The 19,101-nt window shown below is 37.2% G+C and overlaps 1 protein-coding gene and 1 pseudogene across 2 annotated transcripts in view; both read left to right on the top strand.

The window, feature by feature from the left end:
- Window positions 1–3,603, top strand: part of LOC132111829 (myelin transcription factor 1-like protein) — a 146,569-nt gene extending 142,966 nt beyond the window's left edge. The window contains exons 14-15 of one of the 2 annotated variants that reach the window (XM_059519449.1): window positions 2,780–2,901; window positions 3,484–3,603. In XM_059519449.1, the coding sequence (XP_059375432.1) occupies window positions 2,780–2,901; window positions 3,484–3,556 (195 nt within the window). In that variant the 3' untranslated portion in view covers window positions 3,557–3,603. The remainder of the gene's footprint in view (window positions 1–2,779; window positions 2,902–3,483) is intronic. The other variant, XM_059519450.1, reaches the window with a different exon arrangement.
- A 2,941-nt stretch (window positions 3,604–6,544) lies between these two features.
- LOC132111830 (myelin transcription factor 1-like protein) lies at window positions 6,545–15,155 on the top strand (annotated as a pseudogene).
- The last annotated feature ends 3,946 nt before the right edge of the window (window positions 15,156–19,101 follow it).

Raw genomic sequence — 19,101 nt, 5'->3', positions numbered from 1 at the left:
AAATGTGACATGTCGTGTATGTTAAGAGTTTTGGAGTTGTTTATGAGTTTTGTTCACTTACTGAACTGACTTATGACTTATTGAAACCCAGGAACCACATGAAAACACAATGGTAACACCATAGCCACTATATTATTAGTCAAATGGCATTGACATTTTTGTAGTTTTTAACCACTTTTGTAGTCTATTTCAGAGCTTCACCAGAGGGGAGTATTATTACTGAATAATTACTTCAATATTTTTCACATAAATCTACTTGGGATATTGTGCATATGTTTTAGAGATTACATTTTTGAAACTTAGTCCCCATTCACTTTCATTATATGGACAGAAGTGGCTCAGGATATTCTTCAGACATTTACCTTCATTAAGACCTTAGTTATATGTTTACTGAGTCATTTTTCTCATGAGGATTGCTGGCTGCTCCTTACACAATATAATTTCAGATTTTACGATACATGTGGGGAAATTGGTGCCTTCAATGTGACAAAACCTAACCTACACACACACCTCAGCCACATCAGCAGACAAGCTTAGGATCTTCTTTAAAAAGTAGCTCACACTGGGGGGGGGGGGGTTGCTGAATTGTGTTTCACCAAAAGAGGACGATACTTTTAATCCTAACATCTGATTTAAATTTCTCAGAAGAGCAGAATAAGTTAGTATTCTTCAAATTTGCAATTTTTGTTAAATAAATTGTATTCAAATATTAGACTTCATTTTTGAGTTGTGCTGGCTTGTGTGAGCCAGTAAGTATGTATACATATGTGTGTGTGTGTGTGTGTGTGTGTGTGTGTGTGTGTGTGTGTGTGTGTGTGTGTGTGTGTGTGTGTGTGTGTGTGTGTGTGTGTGTGTGTGTTGCTGAAAATAGCTTGTTGGATAACCTGAAATGTGAGGACATTGACACGCACAGATTTTGTCATGTTATCACACTGCCATCTAGTGTATGGCAGCACACATTTGTGTCTCCACCTGCAGTTTCCCTCTTATCTTCATCCCAGGTATGTCTTGCTGTAAATCCTTCTGTTCTAAAGCCATTTGCTGAAATCTGAAAGTCTCACTGATGCTGCACAGCTAACAGATTCATTCTCGCATCCTCTGCCGTGTTAATTGTGAGGATCGATGGATATGCACTTCTCAACATTCAACGGATGCTGAATACAAATTGGGTGTGGGGAACAATTGTGCATTTTTAAAGTGAAGGGCTTCATGTGTGCCTGTGACAAAATAAGGTTGGAAGCCGACTGACATGGTAAACTATTTGCTCTGGAACAATAATAGATTAATGAGACCAAAGAGCCCATTAGATCTACCCCCAAACAAATGATATCTCATGTTAAACCTCTATAGAGACATCAGAGCCAGCAGAGGTGAGGCTGCTCTCAGACACTGACATCTCCAAAAACACTAAAGCAAATTTTCAAATAGGCATTATGATTATGACAGTAATAAACTGCATAATTGAGAAGAAAAAAAACTATATTTTATGACACAGCAACAATAGGATTTCTAAAATTATAGTGAGTTTGCTCCTCCACCATGATGCTTACTGGGAGAATTTTTTTTTAAATATTTTTATTTTTTATTTTTTTCAGGCACAATGGCACATTCTCCTGAAAACGGGCCGAATACACACAAGTGTCTTATCATTTTGAAAATGTGTTTCTTTGTTGATTTGTAAAATGTTCTCTTTCAGCTAATGGCAGATCATTTGGCCTGTTGCAGGTTATTGCTGTGCCTCTTTTCTGGGATAAATGAGGATGCATTGATGTTTGACAGTGAATGCGGAAGTGGAAAAAAGAGCTGCTATCAAACACATCTAACTATGTTCAGAATAGCATACCACCACACTGTTACTATTTCTGCAGTGAGCACATTTCTCTTTATGGATGAAATACCAGGATGACCTACATCATAATGTGCACCTTATTACAAAGCAGACTGTGTGAAATACTGAATCCCACAGAGCAAAGGACTCAGCTTCACCCTTTTTCCACTGTGACAAATGAACTGGATGAGAAACGTCAGCTGGGGTTCATTATTTGACGAGACATCCCAAATTTAGGACATGACAAACTACTTTCTCATGGAAAACCAGTTTCTATAACTGAATGGTTTCTTCAAATAAATAAGCAACATGAAGAGGTCACATGACAACAATGTATAATAAAAATAATACATTATTGTAAACAATATTGTAAACGTTTGTCATAGCGTAATCTGTTGCATTTTGCTTACTTAACAAGTTTGCAGGTTATACAATATTTTTTTTTTATTCAACAAGGATGCATTAAATGAATCAAAAAATGACAGCAAAGACATTTATAATGTTACAAAAGATTTCTGTTTGAAATAAATTCTGTTTTGCACTTCATTTATTCTATTAATCAAATAATCAATAATGATCCAAAAATATATATATATAATGATTTTTGAAGATCTTGTGACACTGAAGACTGGAGTAATGATGCTGAAAATTCAGCTTTGATCACAGAAATAAATTACACTTTAAAATACATTCAAATAAAAAAAAAGTTATTTTACATTGTAATAATATTTCACAACATCACTGAGTAGTAATTATATGTTGGTACTTTTAAATGGCCCTCATCTGGAGAAAGGTCAAAGGTTCTCAGGGTTTGAAAGATCCTTTAAAAATCCTTAAAAAAATGATATTGAAATTCTAAGCAGTTCAAAAATGATTCTCTAATGAAAGAGATTGTGGCAAAACAACTAACACTTACAGCTTTCTTTCTCTGTCTTTGTGGCTTTGTTACAGTCTGATGATCTGGATCCCTTCCAGGACATTTTAGAGCACAGCGCGTACACTACTGATGTTGGCATTCCCACTCCCAAACCAAAATTCCCGCCTTGCAAAGATAGCAAAAAGGACCTGATAACGTAAGCACCACGAGTGAATGATGTAATCCTCCACCCGTCTCTTCCTTTCCTCTTCCTTCCTGCATGCCACATGATCTGACATCAATGTAGATTCAAGACACCGAATACACTTTTTTTTTTTTTTTTTTTTAATGCTTTATGGATTAAAAACATCATTTCATTCAAGTCATTTGTGGCTCAGCTTCTTTCTAGGATGTGATGTGATTTAGGACTCGTACACTCTTGCAGTCAGTGAAGCTAAACTGGAAACAATGAACTAGAAGTGTAAATGATAAAAACAACATCACTGATATCTGGGCAACACTTTGCATTAACAGCCAATCAGAGTTCAGGTTCAACCAGTGCATAGACTGTCACTGGACCAGAAAGGTAATCGAGTTAGGGCTGTCAATTTAACAGATTCGTTTAATGATCTAAAGAAAAACTAATTAAAAAGGAGTGTATTCACAGTAATAATGCAGTGTTTTCTGAGTGGATTATGTCTGTCTGTGTGTGTGTGTGTGTGTGTGTATGTTGTTTAGTATTAGTAGCATGTCTAACCACTGTTTTGTTTCACAAACATCTGCATATGCAATCTTTTAGTCTTTCAGGTTGTCCTTTAGCCGATAAAAGCATTCGGAGTATGATGGCCACCAACTCACAAGAACTCAAGTAAGGATCAAACTGTTGTAACATAATGTTATCCCACTCCAGATCTAAAGCACCAGGGCCATGGCCATCACAGATAATATGATGCAATAGGGAAATTAGCTAAGAATTATATATATATATATATATATATATACAGTACAGACCAAAAGTTTGGACACACCTTCTCATTCAAAGAGGTTTTTTTTTTTTTTTCATGACTATGAAAATTGTAGATTCACACTGAAGGCATCAAAACTATGAATTAACACATGTGGAATTATATATGGAATTATATACATAACAAAAAAGTGTGAAAAAACTGAAAATATGTCATATTCTAGGTTGTTCAAAGTAGCCACCTTTTGCTTTGATTACTGCTTTGCACACTCTTGGCATTCTCTTGATGAGCTTCAAGAGGTAGTCACCTGAAATGGTCTTCCAACAGTCTTGAAGGAGTTCCCCGAGAGATGCTTAGCACTTGTTGGCCCTTTTGCCTTCTGTCTGCGGTCCAGCTCACCCCTAAACCATCTCGATTGGGTCCAGGTCCGGGTGACTGTGGAGGCCAGGTCATCTGGCGCAGCACCCCATCACTCTCCTTCTTGGTCAAATAGCCCTTGATGCCTTCAGTGTGACTCTACAATTTTCATAGTCATGAAAATAAAGAAAACTCTTTGAATGAGAAGGAGTGTCCAAACTTTTGGTCTGTACTGTATATATATATATATATATATATATATATATATATATATATATATATATATATATATATATATATATATATATGCATCACATTATCTATGATGGACATATACTGCGGTCAATGTGAGGTCACTGCACACTCACTGTGTTATCTCACCATGTGAAACCACTGTCATATCATTGTGTTAAACTCATTCTGTCATAAACAAACACAACTTTGGACTCAAATGCAGAACACAGACTAAGAATGATACAAATAAATACATTTATTGCCAAAAGTCAAGCAATTCCATTATTGGAAACCAAACAGGCCAGAGATATGTTGGTAGAGCAGAGAGAATAGTTTGTTGAATGGGCATGCCAGGCAGAATGCAGGTGGAGTGAGGCCTAAAGCACAGGAGAAACAGAATTATAACTCATGACCCAAAAACTGGTCCGAAGACACTGAGAGGCTTTAGTACAGTACCACATCAGCACTCTGAACGATGTGGAAGAAATGGAGTTTAAATACTGGAGGCAGATGAGTTGATTTGGCAGCAGGAGATTCAGATTCAGCAATCAGCCACAGAAAGGAGTGCATAGCCAACTCACCAACTCACAAACACAGACACACAAAAAGGAAAAACACAGCTGGCGAAAAACCCAAATCCCTGACACATTCTATTACCTGTGATTTAAAACTTAAAATATAATTAATATAATTAATATAATATCACAAACATGTAGAATTTCATCTTTTATTTGCTTCAAAGTATTCAGTTACAATTCGGTTTACTTGTTTATTTTGCTTTATTTTCAGTTTGGTGTTGGCATTTGCCAAACATTTCAATATAACAGATACATTCTGCTTCTGGTGTGGCTTTGGTGACTCCTTTTCAGTTCTTAACTTCGATTTCTTTGTCCCCTTGGAAAGAGTGGACACATCCTGAAACACAGAGAACAATACATCATTGCAATCAGTTGCTATCATCCTTACAGGTGAAAATAACTATTAGTTAAACAAAAATGAAACAAATCATGCATCCATGCTTCCAAAAAACATGCTTGTATGGTTTCTGAAATATGATCCAGAGTTAGTAATGTAGTCTAGTAATAATCTGATTTGGGAAGTATAACAAATATTATAAATACTGATATGCAACCTAAAGCCAGGGACACACTTAACAACTAGCTAAAACATTGTAAGACTGAACTGAACACACTTTTGATTTTAAATGCTGACTGTAAACACGTAGGCTAACTGGCTCTGGTGCATTTGGGTGTGAGTTGTAAGTATCAAATTAAATTCATAATCAGTCTTACAGTTGTAGTGTGTTCCTGGCTGAGCTGGCAAGATGACTGGTTCGCACATACCTGGCTAACATATGTACCTGGCTAAATTGCTAACATGGAGCCAGGCCACAGTGCATATTGGCATTATAATGTCATATCAGCGTATATGAATAGAAAATAAAGAAAACACTCAACATTGCTCCAGAACAGAACAGCAATTCCATGGTCAAAAGGCTCCGACACTAATGTAAATCGCTATAGTGATGTTCGATCCCTGAACTAATTGTTTTTTAAGCCTGTTCATACATAGAAAGTAACCAAACTGAATCAAGTTTTAGTTCCGAGCTGATAACACAAGACCCGTTCTTCAATTCATTGATAAATTCTATGTTATTAAAACCTTTAAATTCGTGTCATCACCGATAGCCATGCCAACATACATTAAGTTCAAATCCCGGCTTGAGGACCTAAACTCTCCTATCATAATAAAGGGAAAAATGCCCCATGAGCTCACATACTACTCACACTCTGAGGATCACAGTATGAGGATCCTGTGATGTCACTGTGATCATCGCATGATCTCACGTGTGGACTGGGAATGTTAGTCAAATAATTAAAGTAGTTAAAAAGATCCTTGAAGCAGTTTTGTATCAGATTACTGGACCCTTTATATTTTTTGTGAATGTATTGAAAGTGAAAGTCATGACATTTGCCAAATATGGTAACCCATACTCGGAATTTAACCCATTCAAATGCACACACACAGCAGTGAGAAGTAAACACACCGTGAACACACACCCGGAGCAGTGGGCAGCTATATCCAGCTCCCGGGGAGCAACTGGGGGTTCAGTGCCTTTCTCAAGCCATGGGTACTGAGGGTGGAAGAGAGCGCTGTTCATTCACTCCCTCCCACCAACAACTCCTGCCAGCACCGAGTCTCAAACCTGCGACCTTCGGGTTACAACTCTCTAACCATTAGGCCTACATTTCTATAAGATTTGCCTTCACTTAACAAATCATGAGTTTTCTTTGGTAGGTTTGTAGAAAGGCTGTTGTGTGAGTCACTATAGAGTTTTCTGAAGATGCTGGAAATGTTACATCAGGGCTGTTCTTTTCTGCATGCTGGGCAGTAACAGGGTGTAATTCTGTCCCAGGTGTCTGACCCCGGGCTGTGATGGCTCGGGACATATCACTGGCAACTATGCTTCACACAGAAGGTAATGTGCACACAAACCCTCGTGGAACAAGAAAAAATAAAAAAATAAAAAAAACAGATAACAGATAACGTAATATTAATTAAATAAAAGGCCAAATACTACTAGTGTACTAAAGAGAGTTCACACATTAAATCACTTTTAAAGTACTTGATTATACAAACCAGATTCCAAAAAAGTTGGGACACTGTACAAATTGTGAGTAAAAAGGGAATGGAATAATTTACAAATCTCATAAACTTATATTTTATTCACAATAGAATATACAGTCGTGGCCAAAAGTTATAAATAATAATAATATAAATAATAGCAATTTGCATATACTCCAGAATGTTATGAAGAGTGATCAGATGAATTGCATAGTCCTTCTTTGACATGAAAATTAACTTAATCCCAAAAAAACCTTTCCACTGCATTTCATTGCTGTCATTAAAGGACCTGCTGAGATCATTTCAGTAATCGTCTTGTTAATTCAGGTGAGAATGTTGACGAGCACAAGGCTGGAGATCATTATGTCAGGCTGATTGGGTTAGAATGGCAGACTTGACATGTTAAAAGGAGGGTGATGCTTGAAATCATTGTTCTTCCATTGTTAACCATGGTGACCTGCAAAGAAACGCATGCAGCCATCATTGTGTTGCATAAAAATGGCTTCACAGGCAAGGATATTGTGGCTACTAAGATTGCACCTAAATCAACAATTTATAGGATCATCAAGAACTTCAAGGAAAGAGGTTCAATTCTTGTAAAGAAGGCTTCAGGGCATCCAAGAAAGTCCAGCAAGCGCCAGGATCGTCTCCTAAAGAGGATTCAGCTGCGGGATCGGAGTGCCACCAGTGCAGAGCTTGCTCAGGAATGGCAGCAGGCAGGTGTGAGCGCATCTGCACGCACAGTGAGGCCAAGACTTTTAGAAGATGGCCTGGTGTCAAGAAGGGCAGCAAAGAAGCCACTTCTCTCCAAAAAAAACATCAGGGACAGATTGATCTTCTGCAGAAAGTATAGTGAATGGACTTCTGAGGACTGGGGCAAAGTCATATTCTCCAATGAAGCCCCTTTCCAATTGTTTGGGGCATCTGGAAAAAGGCTTGTCCGGAGAAGAAAAGGTGAGCGCTACCATCAGTCCTGTGTCATGCCAACAGTAAAGCATCCTGACACCATTCATGTGTGGGGTTGCTTCTCATCCAAGGGAGTGGGCTCACTCACAATTCTGCCCAAAAACACAGCCATGAATAAAGAATGGTACCAAAACACCCTCCAACAGCAACTTCTTCCAACAATCCAACAACAGTTTGGTAAAGAACAATGCATTTTCCAGCACGATGGAGCACCGTGCCATAAGGCAAAAGTGATAACTAAGTGGCTCGGGGACCAGAATGTTGAAATTTTGGGTCCATGGCCTGGAAACTCCCCAGATCTTAATCCCATTGAGAACTTGTGGTCAATCCTCAAGAGGCGGGTGGACAAACAAAAACCCACTAATTCTGACAAACTCCAAGAAGTGATTATGAAAGAATGGGTTGCTATCAGTCAGGATTTGGCCCAGAAGTTGATTGAGAGCATGCCCAGTCGAATTGCAGAGGTCCTGAAAAAGAAGGGCCAACACTGCAAATACTGACTCTTTGCATAAATATCATGTAATTGTCGATAAAAGCCTGAAACGTATGAAGTGCTTGTAATTATATTTCAGTACATCACAGAAACAACTGAAACAAAGATCTAAAAGCAGTTTAGCAGCAATTTTTTTGAAAACTAATATTTACGTAATTCTCAAAACCTTTGGCCACGACTGTAGATAACATATCAAATGTTGAAAGTGAGACATTTTGAAATGTCATGCCAAATATTGGCTCATTTTGGATTTCATGAGGGATACACATTCCAAAAAAGTTGGGACAGGTAGCAATAAGAGGCCGGAAAAGTTAAATGTACATATAAGGAACAGCATGAGGACCAATTTGCAACTTATTAGGTCAATTGGCAACATGATTGGGTATAAAAAGAGCCTCAGAAGTCAAGATGGGCAGAGGATCACCAACTCCCCCAATGCTGTGGTGAAAAATAGTGGAGCAATATCAGAAAGGAGATTCTCAGAGAAAAAAAGAGTTTGAAGTTATCATCACCTACAGTGCATAATATCATACAATGATTCAGAGAATCTGGAACAATCTCTGTGAGTAAGGGTCAAGGCAGGAAAACCATACTGGATAACCGTGATCTTCGGGCCCTTAGACGGCACTGCATCACATACAGGAATGATACTGTTATGGAAATCACAACATGGGCTCAGGAATACTTCCAGAAAACAAAAATCAAAAAATCTATAAGTCAAAAAAGAAGCCATATCTAAACATTATCCAGAAGCGCAGGCATTTTCTCTTTTTTTTTAAATGGACAGTGGCAAAGTGGAAAACTGCTCTGTGGTCAGACGAATCAACATTTGAAGATCTTTTTGGAAAACTGGGACGCCATGTCATCCGGACTAAAGAGGACAAGAACAACCCAAGTTCTGAGCGCTCAGTTCAGAAGTCTGCATCTCTGATGGTATGGGGTTGCATGAGTGTGTGTGGCATGGGCAGCTTACACATCTGGAAAGGCACCATCAATGCTGAAAGGAATATCCAAGTTCTAGAACAACATATGCTCCCATCCAGACTTCGTCTCTCTTTCAGGGAAGACCTTGCATTTTCCAACATGACAATGCCAAACCAAATACTGCATCAATTACAACATCATGGCTGCGTAGAAGAAGGATCACAACGTTCCTATTCCTAAACTTGAGCAACTTGTCTCCTCAGTCCCCAGACGTTTGCAGACTGTTATAAAAAGAAGAGGGGATTCCACACAGTGGTAAACATGGCCTTGTCCCAACTTTTTTTGAGATGTGTTGATGCCATGAAATTTAAAATCAACTTATTAAAAATATACATTTTCTCAGTTTAAACATTTGATATGTCATCTGTTGTATTCTGAATAAAATATTGAAATTTGAAACTTCCACATCATTGCTTTGTGTTTTTATTCACAATTTGTATAGTGTCCCAACTTTTTTTGAATCGGGTTTGTAATTTTAACTGTAGTGTGTTAGTCAAGATTACATTTATAGGCAATATGTTTTAAATGTACAAAATCACAACTTTGACATTACCAACGTGTGTAATTGCAAATATATTTAAGTTCTAATAGAAATTATATTAAATTATATATTAGTTTACCGTAAATGTTTGTCAATACATTGGACCATATTTCAAAAGACAGTAATTATGAAATGACCTATAAATACTCAAGTGAGTCAAAAAGCACTGCTAAATGCTAAAGTTCAGCTAAATGCTTTTAATATACATTTAAACTATAATAAATTTGCATTCAGTTTTAAATAACATGCACTTTTAAAGCATCTTACTTTCATAATAAATACTCTTTTGAAGTAATTTGAAGTGTAGTTCATTTTCATAAGGGCTTAGGTTACAACAGTTTGTTTTTCCTCAGTTTGTCAGGATGTCCACGGGCTCGGAAGACTGGAATAAAGATAACACACAATAAAGAGGACAAGGAAGACCAAGAGCCGATAAGGTGCCATCTCACTGCCTTTAAACACCGATAACTTCATCTGCATCCACCTCTTCTATGAAGTCACTTCCAAACAATAATTATTTCCTTTCCTGGATGTGAATATTGCAGATATAGTCACTGCCACCAAACTTATCAACTACCTCAATGCAAATGTTGAACAGAAACAAATGTTTAAAATTAATATCATTGAATAAGGTAACACTTTACAATAACGTTTTAATAGTTAATGCCTTAACTACCATTGACTAACACCGAATAATCCTTTTTTTGTTTTTTCTTTTACAGTATCTATTAATCTTTGTTAAGGTTAGTTAATAAACATACAACTATTAATATAAAAATAGGAAGTAATAAAATACACAGGGTGCTAATAAAATGCTCTATTTAGATGTAAAATGTTCTTTTAGGACACTAAAGTGATGTGTTCCAGTTACTTGACAAATATAAGGAGGCAAAACGTTATAGTTATAAACCAGCTTCTACTAGGTGGCACTAGGCAGTGTTATTTGTCTGAAAGAGATCCCAGTACAGTGAAACAGTAGTTTATTTGTGTTTTCAGGTGTCCGGTTCCTGGCTGTGACGGTCAGGGTCACATAACAGGCAAATATGCGTCTCACCGCAGCGCGTCCGGCTGTCCTCTAGCGGCCAAACGACAGAAGGACGGCTTTATCAAGGGCCCCCAGTTCACGTGGAAGGCTGGGAAGACGGATGGCATGTCGTGTCCCACTCCAGGCTGTGACGGCTCTGGACACGTCAGCGGCAGTTTCCTGACCCACAGAAGGTAAAAATGATCAATCTCTCAAACTTTTATTGAGAAGGTAGGCTTATTCTTTAATTTATTTGATGTCATAATAGCTATAGACTGAATGATTCTTCTCAGTTAGACCATTGGAATCTTCAAAAATATTCAGTTAAAAATAATCAATTAGGCTAAATAATAAAAGCATCAATGTCATGCCATTTGGGTGTCTGGTGTCTGACTGTGACTGAATTCTCAGGCATAAATTTAGCCTCAAGGATCTCACTTTATCTTTTGAGTCCAAAATAAAAGAAACATCTAATGGTTAAAATTTTTTTGAATTCCATTGTATAGACAAACTATATAATGGAAGTCAAAGGGATCTAAAACCGTTTGGATACCAACATTCTTCAAAATACCTTCATCAGTCTTCCTACACATTTCCATCCCTTTAACAAAACAAAAGAACATTTTTTTTAAGGGGTCATATGATGCTATTTTAAAGATCATAATTTTGTGTATTTGGTGTAACAGAATATGTTGACATGCTTTAATGTTCAAAAAACACATTATTTTTCAAATACTGTACATTATTGTAGGTCCTCTATGCCCCGCCTCTCTCAAATGTGTCATTTTCTACAAAGTCCCTCCTTCCGACAAGTGTAGTCTGCTCTGATTGGCCAGCTGACACAGTGCAGTGATTGGGCGAACACCGCAAGCACTCGTTGGAAATGTAACGCCCCTTTCCATAATCACAAGCTTCATCTTTCAAAATAAATGTAAACACAGTTAATAATGTCCTTAGTTTTACCATCAGTTCAAGAACGAAAGGGTCGCGTCCCAGACACAGTGATGAAGCTCGTATGTGTTTGCAGTAGTGTTTTTGAAAGACGTCTCTTATGCTCATCAAGGCTGAATTTATTAGATCACTAATACAGTTAAAGCAGTTAAATTGTGAAATATCATTACAGTTTTAAATAACTGTTTTTGCAGCTTAATATTTTTGTAATGCATTTTCGTTCGGGATTATTTGATGAATGGATAGTTCAATAGAACAGCATGTATTTGAAAAGGAAATCTTTTTTTTTTTGACATTATAAATGTCTTTACTGTCGAAATTAAATGTGTTATTGCTGAAAAACAATTAAAAAATAATAATAATTACCGAACCCAAACCTTTAAACGGTAGGGTACACTATATGAGACTTTATTTTTACTTGCTGCCCATTCACAGTCTCTTTTTCGAGAACAAAAGTGTAAATAATCCATATTTTATGCTCTCTTATTGTTACAGTCTCTCTGGTTGTCCACGTGCCACAGCAGCAATGAAGAAAGCCAGACTATCAGGAGTGGAGATGCTCACAATAAAACAGCAAGCAAGCAATGGTAAAACAAAAAAAGTTTTTGGCTCTCAGGAGAAGATAGTGAATCCAGGGGATTTCCTATAGAAATCAAGAAGGCAGACAGTTGAAAAAAGGATTTAATATATCTGTAGGGTGATACAATTTAACTATTCAAGTACATCAGAGATGTGTATGACTTTATCTATGACAACATGTATAGTGAGCATTCAATGCTGTTGTCAATTGCACTTAATTAATTAGATGCACGCTGTATTAATTAGAGATGAGCGTTGTTAAAATGTAACAACGAGAAGAGAATCCTTTTTAAAAGCATTACTGACCACAAACATTTGAACACAAGTGTACATATTATGGGAAAAGCAGTAATTTAGGTCTTACAGTATACATGCAGCATTTGTGTGAAAGTGAACTGAGTCAGACATTTCTTCCCATTAATAAATCATTCAATTTCAAACATGTCAACCCTACGAAGTTCTTAATGTAGTCTTAGTTAAAACAAACAAGATAATAATTGATGGTGTTCTGCTCTGAAGATGTTCACAACAGATTTAACACATCTGCTGATTCATGTCCCACAGATTACTACAATGGAGTCTAATCGGAAGTCTTTAGAGGAAGAAAACAAGGTGATTGAACATCAAAATGAATCTCTCCTGCATGAGCTGGCCAGCCTCAGCCATTCACTGATAAACAGTTTAGCTAATATCCAGCTACCTCATATGGTAAGGGCCACCACCCCAACGATAGAGGACAAGTCGTGGACAAAGAGCACATTACTTTATTCTGTTCAATAAGGAAAGTTGAAAGTAACTTTATTGGGCTTTAGGCTGCAGTTCTTGGTACAGTCAACATATTTTGCATAAAAGTCTGTGCTTCAAACTAGTCCATAGGTGGAAAATTGAAGGAGTCAATTTAATTCTTGGTTCTTAAATGTTACCAGCTCTGCTTAAAAAACAAAACAAAACAAAAAATGCTTAAACCAGTCTAAGTTGGTTTTCTAGTTTTAGCTGATCTCCCAGTCAGGCTGATTTTATCTTGAGCTGGTTTAAGATGGTTTACCCCTTAACGAGTTATCTTAGTAAAAGTTTTTCTAGATGTGTTCTTAGATTGGGTGTTCAGACAGAAGTGGCCAGGTCTTGAATGTACTGAGAATGTTTTTGCTGTAGGCTAATACACTTTTGTTTTTACCTCTAGAAATCACTTCACAAAGAGGCTCCAGTTAGACATAACAGCTGTTTACATCAGAGAGTAAGACCACAGTTTAACCCTTACCCTTTCCATAGGTCATTCATTTATATCCACCTAAATAGATTTGTTGTTCATGCTTAATACTGACTTTTCACTAAACCAATTTTTAATAACCATTCTTTTAGCTTCAGTTCTTCACACATTGTTTTCCCCCATTAGTGAATGCTACCAAATCCAGCCATTTCCATTGAGACTGAATTGACCGAATAAATGATGTTTGCCACAGATGTTTTATGTTTCTGCATTGTATTTCTTTTAATTAAAGTTTTGTTGTGTCTGCAACAAGTTGTTTGAAGAATTCATATCAGGGTTTGCAGAATTCATAATTAAAAAATTGGCTTCCTTTCAGTTCACAACTGTTAGTTTAAACTGAATTAAATTCACACACCAGATGTTGAATTTCAATTAAAAAAAAATTAAATTTTGCATTTGAAATCACAGTTACACAAAGGTTTTGTGACAAAAACATTTACATCATAGATTTGACAAATGATGCTATTATTATGGTGTGCCTGATACTGTTATATGCTGTTTTATGATAATAAATCTTAAAACAAATTTTTATTTTGCAGCAAACGTAATGTCCACCACATTGTTCTTAGATCCCTTTATAATAAATAAATCTGGGAACTGAAAAAAGGCATAAATTTCTTTTAATTCTTTTAATGTTAATTGTAATATTTACAGCAAGAATGTTCAAAAATGCTGCTTTAAAATAGTGTGAACTTTGAAAACTGACTTGATTATTATCACAAAACGTTTCTGCAAATAGCCCATATGTTTTTGGCCAATCACACAGACAGTAAACTGCATTTACATTTATAGCAGTTCCATTTTTTTTTTCAATCCATTTTAATTTTCTCTTCTTAGATTCTAATTACACGTATGCATCCTGTGAACTGTATACAGGAATAACAGTAATTCAAGAACTGAATTAGAATGTATGACTTAATTCTCAGAGGTGTATAACCCAGACTGTATTTCATCTGACAGGAGCCGATGAGTGAACAGAACTTTGACGCATACGTGACCACGCTAACGGACATTTACACAAATCAAGATCACTATCAGAGTCCAGAGAACAAGGCCCTGCTGGATAATATAAAACAAGCGGTGCAAGGCATTCAAGTCTAGCATCTCAGAACGTTCCGAAAATGAAGGAATACTGGGGAAAGAAGAAGCTTCCAGAAAAAAAATCCTAATAATCAAGTGGGATGCCTCATGCTTTGCTGTTGTAGTTTATCAAACAGTGTTAAATTCATGTTCTTTAAAAAAGTGTTATGCGGACTAAACATGGTTTTTCTTTGGGTTTATTTTTCTGGCCTTGCTTTAAAAAAATAATGATCTGCAAAATAGTTTTTGAAAGTATTCAGATTTTGTACGTTTTCATATTGGCTGATGTAATGTGACTCATTCTTCTGGGTACTCAGTGATGCACCTTTTAGGTGTATATTTTGAAACAATAATGCACCCACTACTGAACATTAGTTGACGCTTGCTGAAAGAGTCTCAACAACTAGAAAAGGTAGCCACTGAACATTTCTGCTGATCGTAAAGATGTTTTGTGCCATTTAAGATACAAACCAGAAATGTACACGAGTTTGTTTCTTCACCAGATTTGGAGAAATGTAGCATTGTACCACTTGCTCAGCATGGATGCTCTGCAGTGAATGGGTGCCATCATGAGAGTCCAAACAGCTGATAAAAACATCACAATAATCCACACCACTCCAGTCCATCAGTTAACATCTGGAGAAGACAAAAGATTAAACAAATCCAACATTAAAACGTTTTTAATTTAAACCATTGCTTCCTCTTCTATTACTTTCTGCAGTGAAAAAGTCAGCTTGTCTGAATCATGAGAGAAATATGCAGAGATCAAGCACCATTAACAAGCCATATAAATCCTAATTCTTGACCCGCAGTTCTAAACAAATAGGTGGGTGGATTTTAATGAGACAACAAAAGGAGATGGACTTTTTCACTGGAGAAACAATATTATTGATTACGGACTCTTAATTTGGCCAGAAGTGACAAAAAGAAATCATCTTTTTGCTTCACAAGATGGAGTGGTGTGGATTGTGATGTTTTCATCAGGACTCATTCTGACATCACACATTCACATCCATTGGTGAGCAAGTGATGCAATGCTACATTTCTCTAAAACTGTTCTGATTAAAAAAAACAAAGAAAAAAAAACTGATCTAACATCTTAAAAGGGGAGTTAATTTTCAGCTAATTAAAATTAAAATTAAAAAAAAATAATTAAAATAAAAAAAATTAGCTAATTAAAAATTTTAAGGGGAAATGTTCATTTAATATCAAATATCAATGAAAGGAAATACACTGTGTGCACAATTATTAGGCAAGTTGTATTTTTGAGAATTAATTTTGTACAACTACAGTGCTCTTGGTCAATCCAAAATGTTAACAAACCTTCAAATCTGAACATTTAAGTAGTAAAAGTGATGTTTGGCGTTCTTAAGAGAATATCTACATGTACACCATTATTAGGCAAATATTAGTGTGCAGAATTATTATGCAACTAAATGAAAACAAAGATTTTCCCATCTCCCTCTCCTCCCCATTACCTTCCCTGCTTTGCTCCTCTCGTCTATTCTATTGTCTTATACTTTGAGAGACTCTCTCTGCACTGCTCTCCAAACTAAAAAATCATGGATTTGATCAACTGGTTTCTCAACACAATTGACACCATCTTCTCGATGAGAAGCTTGGGTTCAGGGGAACCTGACTGCCCTGCCGGTACGTTCGCAGCTGGCTACAGGATGGATGTGTGGGAGAGATGGCGGGTCGTGTGTCTGGTGGCTCTTTTCATGGAGGACACTAAAGATATCTAACTATTTGGAACCATGATAACAGGTCTTCTGCTGATTGGATTAGGCATTGCCCTGGTTTATCGAGGAATTCAGAAAACGGTAACAGCTGTCCAAAGCCTCACAAGGCTGCCCGTCATGACTGAAGCAGTGGGCAGAGCGGTCAGCACTGAGACTGGAACTATTTACCGCAATATGGATAACATAACGGAGAAGGTCACGGCTTTACAAAGTCAAATGGATCGATTCGGAGACCAGAATGGACTAAGAGTAGTCGTGTAAATTGGAATGCGGCTACTCGCCCCAAGACCAAACAATCCCAATCTTATCTGCTTTCGGCTCCCCTCAACCAGCACTGGCCTCAGCGCAGACTAGTTCAAATTTACAAATAAACATTTCTGAAATTTCCAAAAGAAAACCTCAGTGACCAATATAGCCACCCTTCTTTTCCGATAACAGTCACTATCCTTCTATTCACGGAGTCAGTCAGTTTCTTGATCTGGTCAGAATCAACCACAGCCTCCCAGACACTGTTCGGAGAGGTGTATGGTTTACCTTCACTGTAAATTCCCTGCTTAAGAAGGGCCTAAAAGTTCTCAATAGGGTTTAAGTCAGGTGAAGGAGGGGCCATGTCATTTGTTTTTCATCTTTAAGGCCTTTACTGGCCAGGCACGCAGTGGAGTACTTTGATGCATGTGATGGAGCGCTGTCTTGCATAAAATGTCTTGCAAGTCTTCTTGAAAGATGCAGACTTTTTCCTGTACCACTGCTTGAAGAAAGTGACATCTAAAAATTGGCAGTGGGTTTGAGAAGTGATTTTGAGTCCATTTTTAACCTGAAAAGGTCCAACTAGCTCATCTTTAATAATACTTGCCCATACCTCCACCTTGCTGGCGTCTGAGTCGAAGTGGAGCTCTGTGTCCATTACTAATCCAACCACTGTACCCATCCATCTGGTCAAGAGTCACTCTCATCTCATCAGTCCACAAATCCTTTGAAAAATATGTCTTCATATCTGTCAGATATTTCTTGGCCCATTCTTGATGTTTCAACCTATGTGTCTTGTTCAGAGGTGGTCGGGTTTCAATCTTTCTTACCTTGGCCATGTCTCTGAGAACTGAACACCTCGTACTTCTTGACACTCCAGGTAGGTTGGAGTTGTGGAATATGGCAGCACTGGAGGATAATGGGTTCCTGGTAGTTTCATGTTTGATTCTTCTTAAATCTTTGGCGATTAATTTGCGTCTTTTCCTCTCGAGACGTTTCTTGCGACCCTGTTGACTATTTGCTACAAAACGTTTGATGGTTCTGTGATCACGCTCCGATATCTTAGATATTTCAAGAGTGCTGCATCCCTGTAAAAGATTTTTTAACATTTTTGACTTTTCAGAGTCAGTTAAATCTCTTTTTTGGCCAATTTTTCCTGAGGAGAAGAATCTGCCTAATAATTATGCACACCTTGATATAGGGTGTCGATCTCCTTAGGCCACACCCTCCCTCGTTACACAAATACACATCCCCTGATATGCATTAAATCCAAAAAGCATTCAAGTTTATACAGCTTGGACTTGGAAATCATGGATAAAATGATGATATGGTCAAAATAATCACTTGCCTAATAATTGTGCACTCAGTGTATGTGTAAGGTTGGGGCAGGTGGAGGGTGTTTGGGTGGTATGTGAATGTTTTATTTTAAACGTCAATAAGCTTATGGTGGAGACTCTGTTACTGCTTCAAAATGCAAAAGGAAATGCTTTGATTATTTGTAGCTTCGTCATTTAATCTGCATCATTGTAACAACAATAGCGGCTCTAAACATCACGTCGTGAATGATTTGGTCTCTTCTTGAAATAGCAGTAGCCAGAATGGCACTGTCTCAGCAATATATGACTTAACCATGTTTATAAAAAAAAAGAGATGCAATCTATATGGTGGGTATATGCAATTTCATGTTTGTAAACAGTGGAAGCTACAAAATCTTTTTACAATATGTAAATGATTGATTTTTATATAAATCTTTTAATACAAATGTTTTAAAGGGACGGAAAGATGAAAATTAGGTTTAGAGACCAATGCTCTATGAGTTTCATTTTGTTCCTGTACAGTGCTGCTGGATGTTTGTACAGTACGGAAACTAAAGCAGAAGGCATCTGTAAAGAATATAGACAATGAAAACTGGACCTACAGGGTTTTTGCCCCCCACTTTTGTGCCAGAAGACTATTTGCACTTATCCCACCTTGGGTCGATGTGCAATCTCCAAGTGTCTCTTTTCACGAGGAAGACATGATGACAGGCGTTCAGTGGTTTGTGGAGATCAGAGATTACAGGGATTTGAAATATTAATGTGGACAATATCTTTACGAGAAATATTGTGAATATTTAAATAACAATGCTAGTACATTGAGTATGTTCAACAACATACAAAATAATCCCCAGCAGCACTTTATGTCTAATCACTGTACAAAATCATTAAAGAGTAGTCATTCGAAATAAAGCATTTTAAGAAAAAAAATCTCCCAATGCAAAGGGATCGGTTGTTCAAGTCAGCGGTAGAGTTTGGGGGTGTTGTGGCACCACGTGCACCCCTCATTTCCATTGTACTTTTAGCTGTAGCAGCCTTGTTAATACC

This window comes from Carassius carassius, chromosome 31 (genome assembly GCF_963082965.1).
Source record: "Carassius carassius chromosome 31, fCarCar2.1, whole genome shotgun sequence".
NCBI lineage: Eukaryota > Metazoa > Chordata > Actinopteri > Cypriniformes > Cyprinidae > Carassius > Carassius carassius.
Note: the sequence above shows the minus strand (reverse complement) of the source record. Positions and strands in the feature narration are given on the sequence as shown.